Genomic DNA, 16,288 nt, shown 5'->3' on the forward strand with positions numbered 1-16,288 from the left:
TGCGCAGGGACGGGAGCGGCCGCGCTGTGAGGCAGGAGGCGCCCAGTGGAGCCCGCCCGCGCCTCGCTCCCCCCTCGTCTCCCCGCCTGCCCTGCCCAGCGCCCAGTCCGCGCTGCAGCCGCCGGGCACGGGCAGCTCCCCGCGCCGGGCTGGTGCGCCCCGGGGTAAGGCTGTGAGGGGTGAGGATGGGGTGCCCATGCCCGGGGCTCCCCCATGGCCGTTTCCTGGAGGTGCCCGGCTGGGGAGGCGGCGAGCTCCCGGCCGTAGCCGATTCCCCCTGATGCACCCTGCATCCGACCCCGGCACCCCTAAAGCCCGGGGGAGTCCGCTCCGCTCCCCGGCGATGAGCTTTCCCCCTCCCCCAGTCCCCGCCGCCCGCGCGTTCGGGGCCCTTTGTGGGGGCTGGGGAGCTGCAGCTGCCGCCACCGCCTTTATGGGGAGTTACCCCCCCTAACCTCTGCCTTTCCCTCCTTCTAGGGTCGGATCCAGTCTCGCCCCGTCCCATCCAGGCACCATGCGCAGGGAGAGGTGAGTCTCTCCACCCCTTTCAAGGCATGTGAGGGTGGAAAGGGAGGGGTAGGCCAAGGTCTCCATTAGGCAGATCCCAGAGGAGACTCCCTTGTTGAGGGGTCTGTGCCCTTGTATCTCTGTTTCTTGGCAGTGATTACATGGATGAGACGGTTCCCCTCAAGGGTGAGGGTGCTGCTGACCTTGCCATGCGAACCCGAAAGAGGAAAGCTGATGTGGCGACTGTAAGTACAAAATGGCTCACTTTGATCCTCTAGGGCTAAATCCTGCTCTCTCATTCCTGTGTAAATCTGGCCTCCCTCTGCTGAAATGTTTGGCCCATAGTCTCTTGTGTCCTTGTTGGATTGTGAATGTCCATTTGGCATTTTGACTGTATGGTAACTGGGTCAAGTGCTGTGCTCTGTCACATGGGTGTAATCTGCCCAGAGTAACTGGATTTACACCGGTGTGACTCAGAGCAGAGTTTGGCCTGGAGTCTGTTTTCTTGTTAGTATGTGGCTCTCTTTTCTCTTTCCTCATTTTAGTTCTTACAGGATCCAGATGAAGAAATTGCTAAAATGGAAATGAACAAGAAAAAGCAATATGAAAACCAGGTAATTGATTTGGCTGTTGATACCATAGTTACTGATACTACTATAATATTTTTTATTTATATAGTTTGCTTGGAGCTTAGAGGATTTCAGCAACTCTATGCACAAAGCACCACTAGCATGCTGCATGGTAATGGGGGAGGGGAGACTTTTGGCCAAAGACACTAAGAGAAATGAGAAACCCCCTCAATTTATACAAGGTGGCATGGGATCTTTAAAGATGTAATAGAACAGATGAGGTCTGTCTGAAGTCATGTGGCATTACTCTAGTTTGACCAAATGTTCTGGGTTTGCTAGGATTTATGTACTAAAAGGCCTTGATCTTTCATGGGTGGATCACTGCAAAGAGCCCCATTGATTTCATTACAGAGTTGTGCAAAGCAGGGGGTCTGCCTGTGTGCTGCACACCTCATGACTGAAGCCCAGGACACAAGTCCCATCCACTTCAATATAATTGACAGTTTGGACCCTGTTACAACCGTCTTCCTACTTTAAATATGAGTGTGGAAAAGAGGACATCTGTATTCCTCCTCCAGCCCATCCATGATTTGTTGTTGCTGTGACACTCAATGTTGTCTGAGTGCCAAAAATCAAAAGGATTAAAGTTGGGATTTGGAAATTTACAATGTTATATGCCAGTGGATGTACAATTCAGGGGCAGTGCTGAACCCAAAGTTTCTTTAGGGTAAGGCACAGCAGTCCTTATAAAGGCACTAGGGGTAGTTGAGATAGACAACCTTAATTGGCCTAGGACGGGTGGAGATGGGGAGGAGAAACAATGTCCTCTAGCCGGCAGTGCCAGGTTTCTAAATCTCCCCATGACAATATTAGAAGAACTTAGTTTTGATTTTGAAATAGGAGTCATTCTGAATTTCATTCTTCTATTCTACTTCCATTCTTCCTTTGTTCCACTTCGCTATCGGTTACTGCCCCACACTTTCATACATAGTATGAGATGTACTGTGTTAAGTTAGGTTCTACTCACTGTACACCTTTAGACGTATGTGCACGTTAAATTTGGCTGAGGCATGAAGAAATAGAATATACATACACACTCCTTCTTAGGACTTGAGCTAATTAATGCACATGTAGGGTGATATTTAAGCTGCAAAAGTCATGACTGGGGAATACAGCACCTATTCATTCAGTAATAAGGTTATGTATAATGCAGTACATCTAACCAGAAGTGGCAGCTGGAAGTTTGAAGACTAAAGTGCTACCATAACAGATGGACATCATTGTTTGGAATGGCCTCTGCTTGTTACAACTGCATATACTAGTTATCACTCAACATATTAAGCAGGGCTCAAATGGTGAGCATTTAATGAGGGAATTTCTCCTTCCCGTCTGTCTTCCTTTTAAACAGTATATTAAACTAATTTATCACTTTTGACAAGTGGGAGCTGTCTCTCTTTCACTACAGTTCCACCTCCATAATAAGCATCCCTCAGTCTGAGGGTTTTTTGTGAGTATTATACAGTAGCTACCTACTAATAAACTCTAATAACATAAACCCAGATATTTATCCCCCTCCCCAAAATGGCAGTAGAAAGAAAGTTGAAATGTTTAGAATAAAATGCTCTTATTGTAATTCTTCTTATCTCAGAACTAGAAATGGAATTAGTCTTTTCTAAACATGAATATTAGATTTTTTTTTAATAGATGCTGGGACAATTACTCCATGAATGATTGGTATATTGAAATACAGTTAAAGCACCAATTCCTGACATATAAATTAAAGTCTTAATTTCCTGTAAACCCACTTGACACTGATGAGGATAAGGTCCTGCATCTCTGTATTTCATAAATAAAAGGGGTACCTGAGTATCAGTCTGTATATTGAGAAGATTCTGTGGATACTTTGTTATAACAGATAGTTATCCTTTGACAAATCCATGAAGCTAACATTTGGTTGCACAGCGGCAGCTCTGCAGTCTGTGGTGTGACACAAGCTATTCTAGGATATAAATTGCCATAGGCCGCTAATGAGATGGTCGGTGTGTGTAGTTCCAGCAGCAGTACAGCAAGCTTGTATGATTTCTAGTGAGAAAGCAAGATGGTGCGCAACAATAGCATAGCAAATTTTAATGTGCAAGTAGCCATAAATCCTGTGCAGCATACACTCTATAGCCTTTTTTTTTCTTTATAATAAATTGTATACTGGTTGTAGCTCCATTTTGCTTCATGTATAAAGTAGCACAGTCACATCCCACTTATGGCATATTAATACCCAATTCATTAGCTTGTTTCCGTTGAACATAAGGCCCAAGCTTTTAATTAGGATGTAGTTACCCTTTATGTGATAAAACGGTTGTTTGAATCAGGCTGGTGGGAGCAGAGTACTGCAGAAATTCTGTATTTGGTTTTGAAGTAAGATAACAGGCACTGTTTTAGTTCTTTTAGCAATTCTCAATCTAATTTTGCTCATACCTAACTGGTACTGATACGTTAACAGGATGTCTTGTGAAACAAGAATCCTTTAAACTGGGGTTATTTTTTCCACATAATACACTAAAGGGAGACCTGGATAGTGAGTTTAGTAGTCAACATAATCTTTGATGTAAATTATGTGGACTACCAAATTTATGGTTGGAAATTGAAACATTAATCGCAATGATTCCTTCTCTTGTCTGACTTCTTTAACACTTCTGTTCCCTTTTTGATGCTGGCTGGTAGAACTGCTTTGTGTATCTTTCCTGTACCATGATACTTGAATCTAGTGCCTTCAGTGAATGAAACTAACTTGAATTGCATTACCTGTCACTTTCTGTAGGCAAATTGTGGAGAACAGCATTATTCCAAACCCTTAACTTCAGGCACTTCTTGTCAGCAGATGCTGGGGTTTTGGGGGAGTTGGGGTAGAGGCTCAATTTATATCCCTCCTTATCCTCTGCTGATCCCACCGTCGTGTTTGGTAACTTCAGCTTCCATGCGTCTTCCTTTCTCCCTCTTTCCTTCAGTAATTCTGAGACAATCCCTTGCATACAGCCATGGTCTAGTTTTATTTAGAGCTGCTTGTTCATTCATGGATAGATTTCTTCATTCTGCTTCTGTCTTTCCTTTTTTTTTTTTTTTTTTTTTTTGGGTCCTATGACTGCCATGCCATTAACTTTCTTGAATTCTGCATCTCTTCCTTCCTGTTGATATAGATATAAATAAAATATGGGGTTTTTACCACAGCCATCATTGCAGTATCTGAGCTTTCTTGCCAGAGAACTCCATACACCTCACATAAAAAACCACAGCTCTTCCACACTAAATTCTTTGGCTTCCATTTCTTGCTGAATTCTGGTCTTGGCTCACATTCCGCTTCAGCTCTTGCTCCAGCATTGCACTGTGCCTCTGGAGGAGCCCAGGAACCATAGGATGTCCTCTGCTACATTGCCAAGATTTTCAGCTGCACCTGCCATCCTCAGTACAAGGGGGATCCCTGCAGAGGAGCTGATTGTGGCCCCTGGATTTGGGGACTAGTTTTATGCAAACTTAAACTAAGCTTGGCAAAAATCAAAATAGTTTTTCCCCCTCTTTCACTAATGACAACTTCACAATCCTCTCAGTTGATACAATACAACTTTTCTGATACATTTCCTCATATGAAATTGGTGCTGTCATGAAATCTTTCTACTCTTTGTAGTATCTCCAGTGTCGGTAGCCATCTCCATCTCCCCTGCCAAAACCCTTGTCCAAGCAATAATAATCCCTCACTTCAATGACCGTAATCTCTTCCTCCTCACTAGCTTGCTAGATAGCCATCTTGCTTCTTCAGTCTATCTAAAATGCTGCCTCTAAAGATAGTCTACCTTGCTTGCTGCTCTGACCACACCCAATCTCACCTATCATTTCACTCTTAAACATCATTTTGCTCTTAAACTCTAGCACATCCTCTCATCCCAATCCAATTGAGGTTTATCTTTTTATTTAAAAACACCTAAATGCTGTACTTCACTGTATTGATAAATTTCATCCGCCTTTGTTTGCATTCCCCATTGCCCCCATTTTGTCTACGTGTTGTCTGTTAAGGTTCCTGCCCTCACAATCTAGTCTTTTTGAGGTTCCAAGCATGTGCCACACTATACAGATAGTATATAATAATTCTTCTTCCTTGCAGTTCTTATCCAACCCACAGTCTGTTTGATTAACTGCTCTCAAAGGACTGTCAGTTGTGCCTGCCATGTAATTGGAGGACAAGGTGTGACTAAAATATCTAAACTAGAGGAAGGACAAAAATTAAGTGCTGACGTGACGCTTCAAACTTTAAGTTCATAGGGAATCTGCTGTCATTTTACTTTGAATGATACATCTGTTCCCCCCCTCCTCCCCCGGTTGAATAGTAACACAAGCAGCATTTGGATTATGGACACAGCTGTACACATGGCTGTGATAGATTTGCATGCACAACTTTGAGACCTCTCTTTAAAGAGGAAAACTGCCTAGCTTTTTAAAAAAAAAATTTCACTATGAATAAACTGAAATGAGCATTCTGAACCTAGTGGTGGAAAGTGGTGTCAGTTGTAGCAAAGGTAGAGTAAAAGCTCAGATTTAGAAACTGATTCATAAGGGGTTTTTCTTTTCTTTTTTTTAACTTATAAAACAAGTATCTTCTATTTAAAGCAGGTTGAGAATTTGCTGAAACTTTTGACCCTTCCACTGTTACAAATTACATCCCTTTTTCAGTAAGAAGGTTGCCTCCAATGCTAGGCTCAAATGCAAGTTTTAATTAAAATTAAAAATAAATGTGCTTACTCATGGTGATAGGATTTTTTTTCTTTATGAACTTTCAGAACATTGTGCTAAGCAAAATGGGTTCTGCCTTTCTTTATGAACTGGAGTGATAAGATTTTTAAGAAAAAGCAAAACAGTATAAAGATAAGCATTCTTTAAAAGAAAGTAGAATTTAGGTCTGTGTCCTGTTCCAAATGCATAATAACACGTTATAACAGCTGGAATGTCAGGCGTCTAACATTCACAGATTTTTTAGTCTCTATTCTGTATATGAATGAACTACCTGTTATGAGTTCGTTCGCTCTTTTCTAAGAGGGAACATCTTAGGGCAAATAAAATGTATACAAAGAATCATTTTAATATATCGCAAGTGATAGCAAAGAGTTTGCTTTCTGCTTAACCAACTTCACAAAATGAGTAGTCAATAACCTCTGAATCTTGAAAGACTAAATAAAACCAGCATTCCTCCTCTGCTGTGTTCATTACTAACGACTTTGCATAAAAGCAGGATCTTTGACATTTACTTATTCCTCACTTGAAGTCCTAATCCTTGATTGTGGCGACATAAACAGAGGGATTCGAACTTCAGTGGGATAAGCAGGTGGGACTCCCAGACAAAAATCCTACTTTCATGCAAAATTATCTTGGTGAGAAAAAACACATCCTAGCGACAAAACTCTCTCTAACTAGAACACTTGTCTTTCCATGAGACACCTGTGACCATTCCATCCCAAAACATGAAAGGTAAATGACTTGTTTAAGACCAGCAATCGAAAGGCTTGCTTAGTGTGAAAATACACCTCTACATGTGTTTGAATTTTAGTTATCTACAGGAGTGATCACATGTCTGACATACTGCGTCTTTAGTCTGTGTGCATTACTATAAAACCAGTTATAGTGCAATACTTTTTTCTTTCCTTTAATAGCCTTGGAATAATGATATCCAGAAAAGTCCCCACATGCTGATCCCCACACCAGATAAAGATGAGCCAGTTAATACTGGCTTCTCTCATTTTGTACACCTAAGACTTTGTCCAGCTAGAACTTCACCGCTACCAATTCTGGGGTAATTGTATTTCATTTCCCCCTTTTTTTGTCTGCCCCATTCACCACTTAACAGTTGATACTTAACATATTTATTTTTTTCCATAGCTGGGCAAATAGAGATGATGTATGGAAAAACATGTTAAACAAAGAACAGACATATGTGAGGGATAAACATTATATGCAAAAGCACCCTCTCTTGCAACCTAAAATGCGAACAATTCTTCTAGACTGGCTAATGGAGGTGAGTTTTGCTGTTCTTGCTAACACTTTAAGCATGCTGTAGGTGAGTATAGAGATGTCCTGAATAACATGGATTTTTCCTAAATATGTAGTATGATCTGCATTTTCATGAACTTTACATAATGCATAAAGCACCAGAATATTAATGGAACTTGTTCACTCAGTCTGACATCTAAGAAATTTTACTTTGGTAAAATTAAGTACTACTTATTTGGTGCTAATGGCTCAAGTTTCAAGTGTGCAAGCTGATAATTTCATATGTAATACAAGAATAGTTTATCAAACTTGTACTCAGTGAATGTGAAGCCTACTTCTGCCTTGATCTTAAAACACTTAATGTATTGCAGCATTTTGCATTCTAGACTAAAGCAAAGCAAATGAAGATGAAGTAATGGTGGAGGGGAAGTGATGGTATGGGTAGAGAAGGTGGGAACCCTGATAATGTTTCCTAATTCTAATAGTCTCACCATATGCTACTGTTTCTATATATACACAACTGTTTCTAGCATAGTAATCTTTGAATGAAAATGTTTTTTTTAAACAATCCTGTTGCACAGTATCTTCCTGTTGGCCATTTACTGGCTTAGAAGACTGACAAGTGTTCTGTCTGTCACAACCACCTTGTGATAATTCTTTCCGGTATTAGACTGAGGGGAGGCTACTTATTTGTGAAAATGAAGACCTGATGCTCTGTTCTTGTGACATGCATGCTTTCCCAAGTTTTTTTGGTTTGTCTTTTCCCCCCACAAAAGGACTTGAATCTTTACTCCGTCTGCTGTTGCATTTGATTTTGGAAAACCAAAGCGTGCTACTGACAAATTCCTTTTGTGATATGAGCACAAAAATGAGACCACTAAACTCCTACTCTTCCTATACCCCATATTTGATTTCAGCTTTTTATATTAAAGGCTAGTGTATGAAATATATCCCTAGGCTTGCATTGTTTAATGTTATACACTGCTTAAGACAAAACCCCCATTGTAGGTACATGAGTTGGTTTGGTACTAAAAGTACTTGTATGTACTCCGTACTTTCCCTATGAATATGTATTGTTTATCTCTTGCAGGTTTGTGAGGTCTATAAGCTTCATAGAGAGACCTTTTACTTGGCACAGGATTTCTTTGATCGGTTTATGGCAACACAACAAAATGTTGTGAAAACACTATTGCAGCTTATTGGCATTTCGTCTTTATTCATAGCTGCAAAGCTTGAGGTAAAATTCTTTAGCTTATGGCTAAACATGAGCAGCTGGGAAATGCTTGTTTCTGTTGTGTGCCGGACACATCTTTGCTTAATGGAAGTAATTGCAGGGAAAAGAACTTTTTTGGAAAGAGAGGGAGAAAGAAGGCTCAACTCTTGCTACACTTCCCCTCTAGCCTATATTACTCTATATAAGGTTATCCCTGAATATGCCGTTTCTTTGTACTCATAGGAAATACAAAGACTGAGGTAAAGTTAGATACCTGAGGTAACTTTTGAGTTTTGATGTTGGCCTCTGTGTCCAGACACCACTTTTAATAAATAGCATAACTGACATTGGAACTAAATGACAACTCAGGAGTTATTCCTTAATTGTTTGAAAAACTCAACTATTAAAATAAGTGACTTTCTCTTGATTTTTAACTCTTAAAGGTGAAGAGAAATAGAAATCACTGGAATGTATTTGATTCCTTAAGGTATTCTCTGGCACAAATCCTTGCTTTGCTTCTAAATCATAAGGCCTCATCAATTTTTTTTTTTTTTTTTTTTAAATGTGATCAGGGTAAAGCTTTCACCTGTCAAGTGGGTGGAAGAGTTGGGGAAGGCAACCTGTCTGAAAAACAGCTGTGTTAGAAGAGCATTTAAACTGCTGAGCTAAAGACTCAATTGGTGCTAATGTCTATTTCTTACCCTCCGCTGCCTTTCTTAGCAGGTCAAATTTAGACCAGACCTATCTCTCAACCTCTGGAGGTACATCCTCACATCACATCTACATTGTGCACCAGGTTCATAATCATACTTTTGGGAAATAAGAAAAGGTCATTTGCCATGTTGTTCCTAATAATGGTATTTCTTTTAAAGGGCTAATTCTGTTCTAATGTGATGCAAAAATAGACCACCCCTACCCCACACTCTAGTAAATGTGGTGGCACATTATTCAGCTTTGAATAAAACATTTGTAGGAATATGCAAATGTTATGGCCATTGTCTCCAGGAATGTAGTAGGAGTATACAGAGTTGGATTTGTGAGGTGGTAGAATAACTGACCTGAAGATCTTGTTATGAGCTATAAGAACATGTATTGTATCCCTTGCAGTCAAACTCTGCTTAGCATTTGTACTGATTAATCAAAAAGGGAAAACGAAATCGCTGAGCAAGAAATGTGCTGTTTGGGAAGCCATTTTTATCACTGCCATGACTCAGGAGAGTCCATAAACACTTGGGCTGCCTTGAGATTTGAGTTTTACACAACTTGAAATGTTCAGATTTTTTACATGTGCAATATCTACGTTCTACTTGAATTATATATTTTATCTTTTAGGAAATCTATCCACCAAAGTTGCACCAGTTTGCTTATGTTACAGATGGAGCTTGTGCAGAAGATGAAATCCTCAGCATGGAATTGATCATTATGAAGGTAAAATTATGAAATTGTGTCATTTACACTTCAGTAAGGATCATGATGTGATCAGACTACAGCAGAGAGCTACAATTTGTGTTGTAATATGCTGGTAGAGTAACATTTTCCTATAGTTAAAACTAGTGCCCTATAAGATGCAGTAATTACATATTTCTCAAATGCTACAGATAAGGTGGCTTGATCTGGTTTTTACATGGGAAAGTTCAGTTTTACTAGGAAAAAGAGCGCTACTTTCTTTGCACTGCTGCTATAAGTGGCAATGCAGTCTCCCCCAACATTAGGTAATGATGTAAAGAATAATCTGCATATTCTAATGTTGCATGTTAACTTAAATAGAGATAACATTTTTTTCAAATTTATATGCATCTTTTCTAGACTCTTAATTGGAATTTAAATCCACTGACAGTTGTATCATGGCTAAATATTTACATGCAAGTTGCATATCTAAATGAGCTTTATGAGGTGTTGCTGCCACAATATCCCCAGCAAATCTTTGTACAAATAGCAGAGGTAAGGTTGACTTCATCACCAAATACTGTACATCTTATGCTAAGAATTGTCATTTGTAATATGAGATTGTCACATGTTAGGAGTCTGTCTTCTCCCTGTGTAGCTTTTGGATCTCTGTGTGCTCGATATTGGCTGCTTGAAATACACATATGGAGTACTTGCCGCTTCTGCTTTGTACCACTTCTCCTCATCTGAATTGATGCAGAAGGTTTCGGGTAATTAGCATTTTCTAGTTGCAAATGTTTGTCTGACAAGTAGGTTAACCTAAGGCTCATACAACTATCTTTACCTTCCAGGTTATGAATGGTATGACATAGAAGAGTGTGTAAAATGGATGGTTCCATTTGCTATTGCTATAAGGGAAGCAGGAAGCTCCAAACTCAAACACTTCAGAGGCATAGCTGCTGAAGATTTGCACAATATACAAACACACATAAACAGCTTGGATTTGCTGGTATGTGTTTTTATCTTCACTGGATAGTTTTTTGCCTTTAGAGATTACATATCCTCTTGGAAAGTTTAAGAATTGCTAAGTTTATATTAATTTGCAACCTGATAGAGCAAATTCATGAACTAAATGCCTCTCAGAAATGAAACATAGTATATATTTAAGGAGTAGTATTTAAAATGACCACAGCCTCTGCCCAAAGAAACGTGCAATTTATGATTAAATTTATGTCATCTTGTGTTCAGTGCCTAGCGCAAAAGGGCCACTCTTCAAATTGCGTGTTCTTGGTGATGCCATAAGCATTGAGCATGTGATGATTATTTGTATGTATTGTGTCAGAAATATACTTATCATCTTGCATACATTTGACAAAGAAAGAAAACAAAATCCCTCTGGCTTGCTTTCCCCTAACTTGGTATCCACTTTGGGATGCTTCAGATGTTGCATACTGGGCTTATTTTTTCATTTTTTTTCGTGGTCCTGCAGCTTCCTCATATTTGAAAAGATAGAATAGTCTAATTTTAGAAAAGAAAAACTTGCTCAATTCGGATGGCTGCGCTTGATTTTTTTTTTTTTTTTAAATGCTTTTTTCCTCAGCCAGTGACTAAATTCTCACTATAGACCAGTAAGATCGATATCTTATGGTCGCAGGGTATTGCTAGCAATTGACTAGTTGAATTAATCAAGCAATAATGTTTTAAGGGTCAGGATATATTTGTTTGATGCAATTCCACTCCATGTATCATAAACTGTAACTAACTTTTTATTCACTAATTCTTTTATATTAAAATGATTTTAATTAATATGTAGTGGATTATAAAAGCATCTCTAAAGCTTGATAGCAAATGAAATTCTGCTTTCTTATACACTTGTAAGGTCTCTATCTAATACTGATGATATGAAGAGAATTCAAAATGCTGCTAACATTGATCTATCATGATTTGCAGAGTCTGACTAGCAATATAATACATGCATCTCACGGCAGTAAAGTTGTTTGGTAGATCTATATAGGAACCTGCCAAATTGCACTCTGGACTCAGATTGGTATTACTTTAAGCACACTGGAAAATTACCTAAATTGAAGAATTAGCACTGCTTCTTTACTCTGACTTATTCTGCTATCAGTTGGTTGTTCATAGGCAGTCTTGGTATGGAGTAGGAATTTTAAAATGGGGTAATGGATTGGTGAAAGCAAACTAGAGAAGTTTAAATCGGTAAATGATAGCTTTGGAAATATAATGGGCATTTAAATACCATTTCAGTAATACCTCAAGTCTTCTGCATCTTCTATTAATCTGTGTATCTGGAATATCAAAGTCGGTTTTGTAACACGCTAACCTAAACTTTATCTTCTTTTACTTATTCAGGACAAAGCTCAAGCAAAACAGGCCATGTTGTCTGAGCAAAATAGGACTTCTCCTTTACCCAGTGGTGTCCTCACACCACCACAAAGTAGTAAGAAACAGTCGACTGGGCTGACACTGATATGACTGCAAACTGTCCACATCAGAGACAATTTTGCTAAAGTGCCTGTTTTTGCTGGTTCTGAATCCTGCCCCATTATGGAAATGCTGCCAGTGAAGTTTATAAGCTTTTATGGATTCTAAAAAGGAAACTTGCAATTTTTTTGAGACAGAAGAATCTTCTATATGGAAAGTTTTTATTGACTATTGATATTTTAAATAAATGGATCAAGTACACCAGCCACTTAAAAGAACGCTTTAGAGTGCTCCAAATGCTGCTAAGGACGGTGATACTTGATGTGACCAACTGTTCAGAAAAAAGGCTTGAAAAACTGCAACTGTGTGTGTCTGTCTGTCTGGATATCCTGGGGTCATTCCACCTCGTGGGGGGCAAATGGGCTTGAGACTGCTGTGGAAGACTACATTTTAGAGCCTCTTTTCAAGCTGTTGGCTTGCAACTTGACTTTTTAAAAACCTTTTACAAAAATGCTGCTATGTCTCTGTATATCAATTTTTAAATAAAAATGCTGTCCAAGACAGCTTGTTTTATGTGTATTTGTTGTATTCTCTGTGTGCAAATGTAGTTATTTCAAAGCTGAAAACATGAGGTGGGGGAGGGAGTTAAGAGTGTTAAGGATATCTTCTGTTACCACCACCTGTTTCCCTGTGAACTAAGAGTCTCTTCTTTGATGCAGAAAATATGACCATCCAGAGAATGAAGTTGTTAAAATACAGTTGAAAACCGGGACTGCTCATATTGTATGGTATTCAAAATATTTGGAAAAAAATACGACTATTTCTGGAAACTTTGAGTATTCTGGAAACTTCTGGTATTCCACCTCCACATACTGCAGAGAGGAGGAGATGTAAAATAGCTTTTCAGTTTGTCATGGCCCTTGTTTTTCCAAATGTCAGTGAGCAGTTTCTATTGCAAATGCAATGCTGAAAATTCTGGGAGGCTTTCAGCATTACTCATGCTAGTTTCCTATAAACTAAGCAGAAGCAGAATGAAGATGAGGGATGGAATATGGATGGTTTTGTGTTTTCATTAAATTCCTGGTGTTGAAACTATAAAGCCTGCTGATAATGTTTGGGAGGGGGAGGTGTGTGTGTGTGTGTGTGTGTGTGTATGTGTGTGTGTGTGTGTGTGTGTGTGTGAGAGAGAAATCTGATAATCTAAAGCCCTAATACATTGAAAAAAACATAGACTTGATCAAGTGTTAGATAATGCTGCTAATGGTTAACAGTTCATTTAATCCTAGTGATGCTGTTCAGTTTCTTGAAAGATCCTCCTCTGAAAGGTTTAAATTGGACGTTAATGGAACAAGTGTAAATGTCAGTGGAACAAGTTGACAGCTACCAACTTGAAGTTCTTACTACTGGCAGCAGATATGACTGACAGTGGGGCATGGACCCTGTTGAAAGGAATGTTAGAAATGCTCATGAGTGGAGAAAACGCATGGCTTAGTACTACTCTTAAATATTCTCAAACTCATCTAAAACCTGAGCAAAAGTACTTCAGGATTGTTTCATTAAAGGGTAGTCTAGACATAGCTTGTAATTAATTTTCAATGCAAACCTTCCTGTCGTTATTTCTAATGCTTTCTATAAAAGCTTCAGCATCTATGATGAGCACCACATATAAGCAGCCAATTGGGGGTTTTATAATGGGGTATTACACTTCCGAGTTAGAACCTTAATAGTCTGCCCACTCGAATTGTGAAAAATTGAAGACCGTAGCAAACACAGCAACTGTGACAGGCACTAATTTTCCCTTTCAATTAGAAAAAAGACCTTTCTGGTTAACATCGTAATGTTTGAGACTGAATGCAAGTGTTCCATACCCTGTGGGAAAGATATTTGGATAGAAGTAAGTAAGGTGTACCTCATAGAACTAAATTTCTGTGAGCAGTTGTCTTTGGCCAAAATGAAGCCTGACTTACATACAGATCTTACTTATGTTCTAACCATAAGTGATGGTAACTGAGAATAGTTTAAGCCGCCTTATTTCTGAGGAACAGAGACCTATGTTCAGAGTACATAACCCTCCCCAATCCCCTCTAATTATCTGCCACTACAGCCTAGGCCACACTAATACACAGTAGTTTTCATTAGATGAAGCAGAATTTTAATATTTTAGGAATGTTTTTAATTCATTTTCTCGCTATATACTCGGGCAAGGATTATGTATAGAGAAGGGGTAGAAGATGGGAGTCAGTGGACTACTGAATGGTAATGAGCTATGCTATGTTGTCTTGGAATGGGAAGCTCTATAAGTAGCAAGTTAAAATAATAGCAGATTACTAGAAATTGATCTTTGGATAGAAAATGGAAGTGGGGTTTTTTCTTTTGTTTTTAAGATTTCAGAGTGCAACATTGTCTGGAAGGGATGTGTAGGCTGGATGGGGTGTGAGTGATGGATATGTGGCAGAGAGGAGCAGACTTAGACCTTTAACTGTCCATTTCAATGCATTCTTTCACTCAAGTTTTCTAAAAGTTGTTGAATTTTTGTACTATGTAAAGTGTCCATAAAAACATACTTTTAACCGTAAGTCTTTTTAGATTCTTGCATAGTATAACTTTGGTGACTAGATCATTCTGTCATACTATCTGGAATTCATCAGCAATTCCAGCAGTCTGAATTAAATATTTGCTTCACATTGCACATAATTGCTCCTCACGTTTTAAATTAAACATTCGTGTGGGTGCTGTCAATCTTCAAATGTCTCCTTTCCGTCTCTTGAAATATCCATTTCATTCTCAAATAGCTTTGTCAAACACAAAACAGTAAACTTCACCCTCCAAATTATGCTGTATATGAAATAACAGGCACCAAAACCAAAAAAGCGAAGTATTGCAGATTGTAATTATAACCCTCAATTCTTATGAGCCATAAGCCCATGTTTGAACAAACTTATACAAGCAAGCTTGAAACATAAGAGAAGGGAAAGTGCTTCTAGTTCTCATGTGCCCAGATGCTGCATATGCTTAAAGGAGTTATTTCTTTGCTTTCTATAACATGCTGTTCTACAAAATTCAGATGCTTTCTCTAGGGTGTTGATAAACATTGATATCCTGCATAAGTGTATACTGAAGCCTTTTTCCTCATGTCATTCTAGGACTTCTTTTTTAAATGTACGCATAGCTATTTATTTTGCATTTCAGATCTACTTAAAAAGTCTCCATTATGTGCTTTATATGCTAGTCCTAGCTGCATTTATGCTTTGAAAATATAGGAAAGGAATTTCTTTACATTTGTAATACCTTGGAGCTTTAGTAACGGCTGCAATAAGATAATTCAATGGTTTTGTTATTTAAATGGACACCCCTAAAGAGAATTTTCTTATGCTTGTCTTTAAAGTCCCACAGTGTATACTGATGTACACCTGATTTTGAAATCATCAGTTTCACTTTATGGGCAAACTTTTAAAGTGAGATGTTTTAGTATCTGAAACTTCTGCAAGGCCCGGAGAATGCATGCCAGAATAGATATTGCACAGTCTGGTGGAAGAAGTGTTCACCGCTTTCAGCTGCCCTATTTTGGAGGGTGAATGTGTGAAGAGCCTAATTCTGGCCTGACTTGTGCCTTGTGCCAGTCTAGTGAAGTTACTGGGATTGCGCATAGCATCAGAGCAGTAGAATGTGACCCTATCATTTCTCTTTTCAATGCACACTTGCTAGGTGGAACTATTTCTTTTAATCTTCCTTAGAAATTTCAGTTCACAAATATCTGCTCACTGAGGCCTTGTCTACACTAAAAAGTTTTGTCAACGATAGTTACGTCGGTGATAAAAAAGTGTTATAATTACAGCGATTGCGCCCATCCACACAGCACTCATTTTGTCGCCAAAACATGTCCACACTTGTTGCTGTAGTATCAACAATGAGAGCAGTGCATCGTGGGCACCTTCTGCCACTAGGCATCATGGGATGGGGGAGAGAAGTGCGGAGCAACATGTGTGCTGGCTCAATGCCCCATGGTGCATTGCATTTCTGTACCATCAGTCATTGCGTTGCTGCAAATTGCACCATTTTTCCAAGAGCTCCCCAGAGTTTCCTGCATGCCTGCAATCTGAATTTGAAAAGATGGATCCCATGCTGCTCTCCACTGTTGCTTTCA

At 39.1% G+C, this 16,288-nt stretch overlaps 1 protein-coding gene across 2 annotated transcripts; it reads left to right on the forward strand.

Annotated features, from left to right (window-relative positions):
* The first annotated feature begins 21 nt into the window (after positions 1 to 21).
* Positions 22 to 12,723, forward strand: CCNE1 (cyclin E1). 2 transcript variants are annotated; one of them, XM_067540004.1, is made up of 12 exons: positions 22 to 164; positions 478 to 528; positions 662 to 752; positions 1,053 to 1,121; positions 6,767 to 6,906; positions 6,993 to 7,128; positions 8,194 to 8,340; positions 9,649 to 9,744; positions 10,123 to 10,257; positions 10,361 to 10,472; positions 10,554 to 10,711; positions 12,073 to 12,723. In XM_067540004.1, the coding sequence occupies exons 2-12, from the start codon at positions 515 to 517 to the stop codon at positions 12,193 to 12,195; spliced, it is 1,221 nt and encodes a 406-aa protein (XP_067396105.1). In that variant the 5' UTR covers positions 22 to 164; positions 478 to 514; the 3' UTR covers positions 12,196 to 12,723. The 2 variants fall into 2 exon arrangements, with proteins under 2 accessions (XP_067396105.1, XP_067396106.1); XM_067540005.1 differs by having other exon boundaries at positions 1,062 to 1,121.
* Positions 12,724 to 16,288: the final 3,565 nt, after the last annotated feature.

The sequence above is a fragment of the Emydura macquarii genome, unplaced genomic scaffold, assembly GCF_026122565.2.
Source record: "Emydura macquarii macquarii isolate MOO-44397 ecotype Brisbane River unplaced genomic scaffold, CSIRO-AGI_Emac_v2 contig_561, whole genome shotgun sequence".
Taxonomy (NCBI): Eukaryota; Metazoa; Chordata; order Testudines; family Chelidae; genus Emydura; species Emydura macquarii.

Coding starts and splice junctions, on each gene's coding strand:
- CCNE1 (XM_067540004.1), top strand. Junction 9,745..10,122: donor TGGAATTGATCATTATGAAG/GTAAAATTATGA, acceptor CATCTTTTCTAG/ACTCTTAATTGGAATTTAAA. Junction 10,712..12,072: donor TAAACAGCTTGGATTTGCTG/GTATGTGTTTTT, acceptor TTACTTATTCAG/GACAAAGCTCAAGCAAAACA.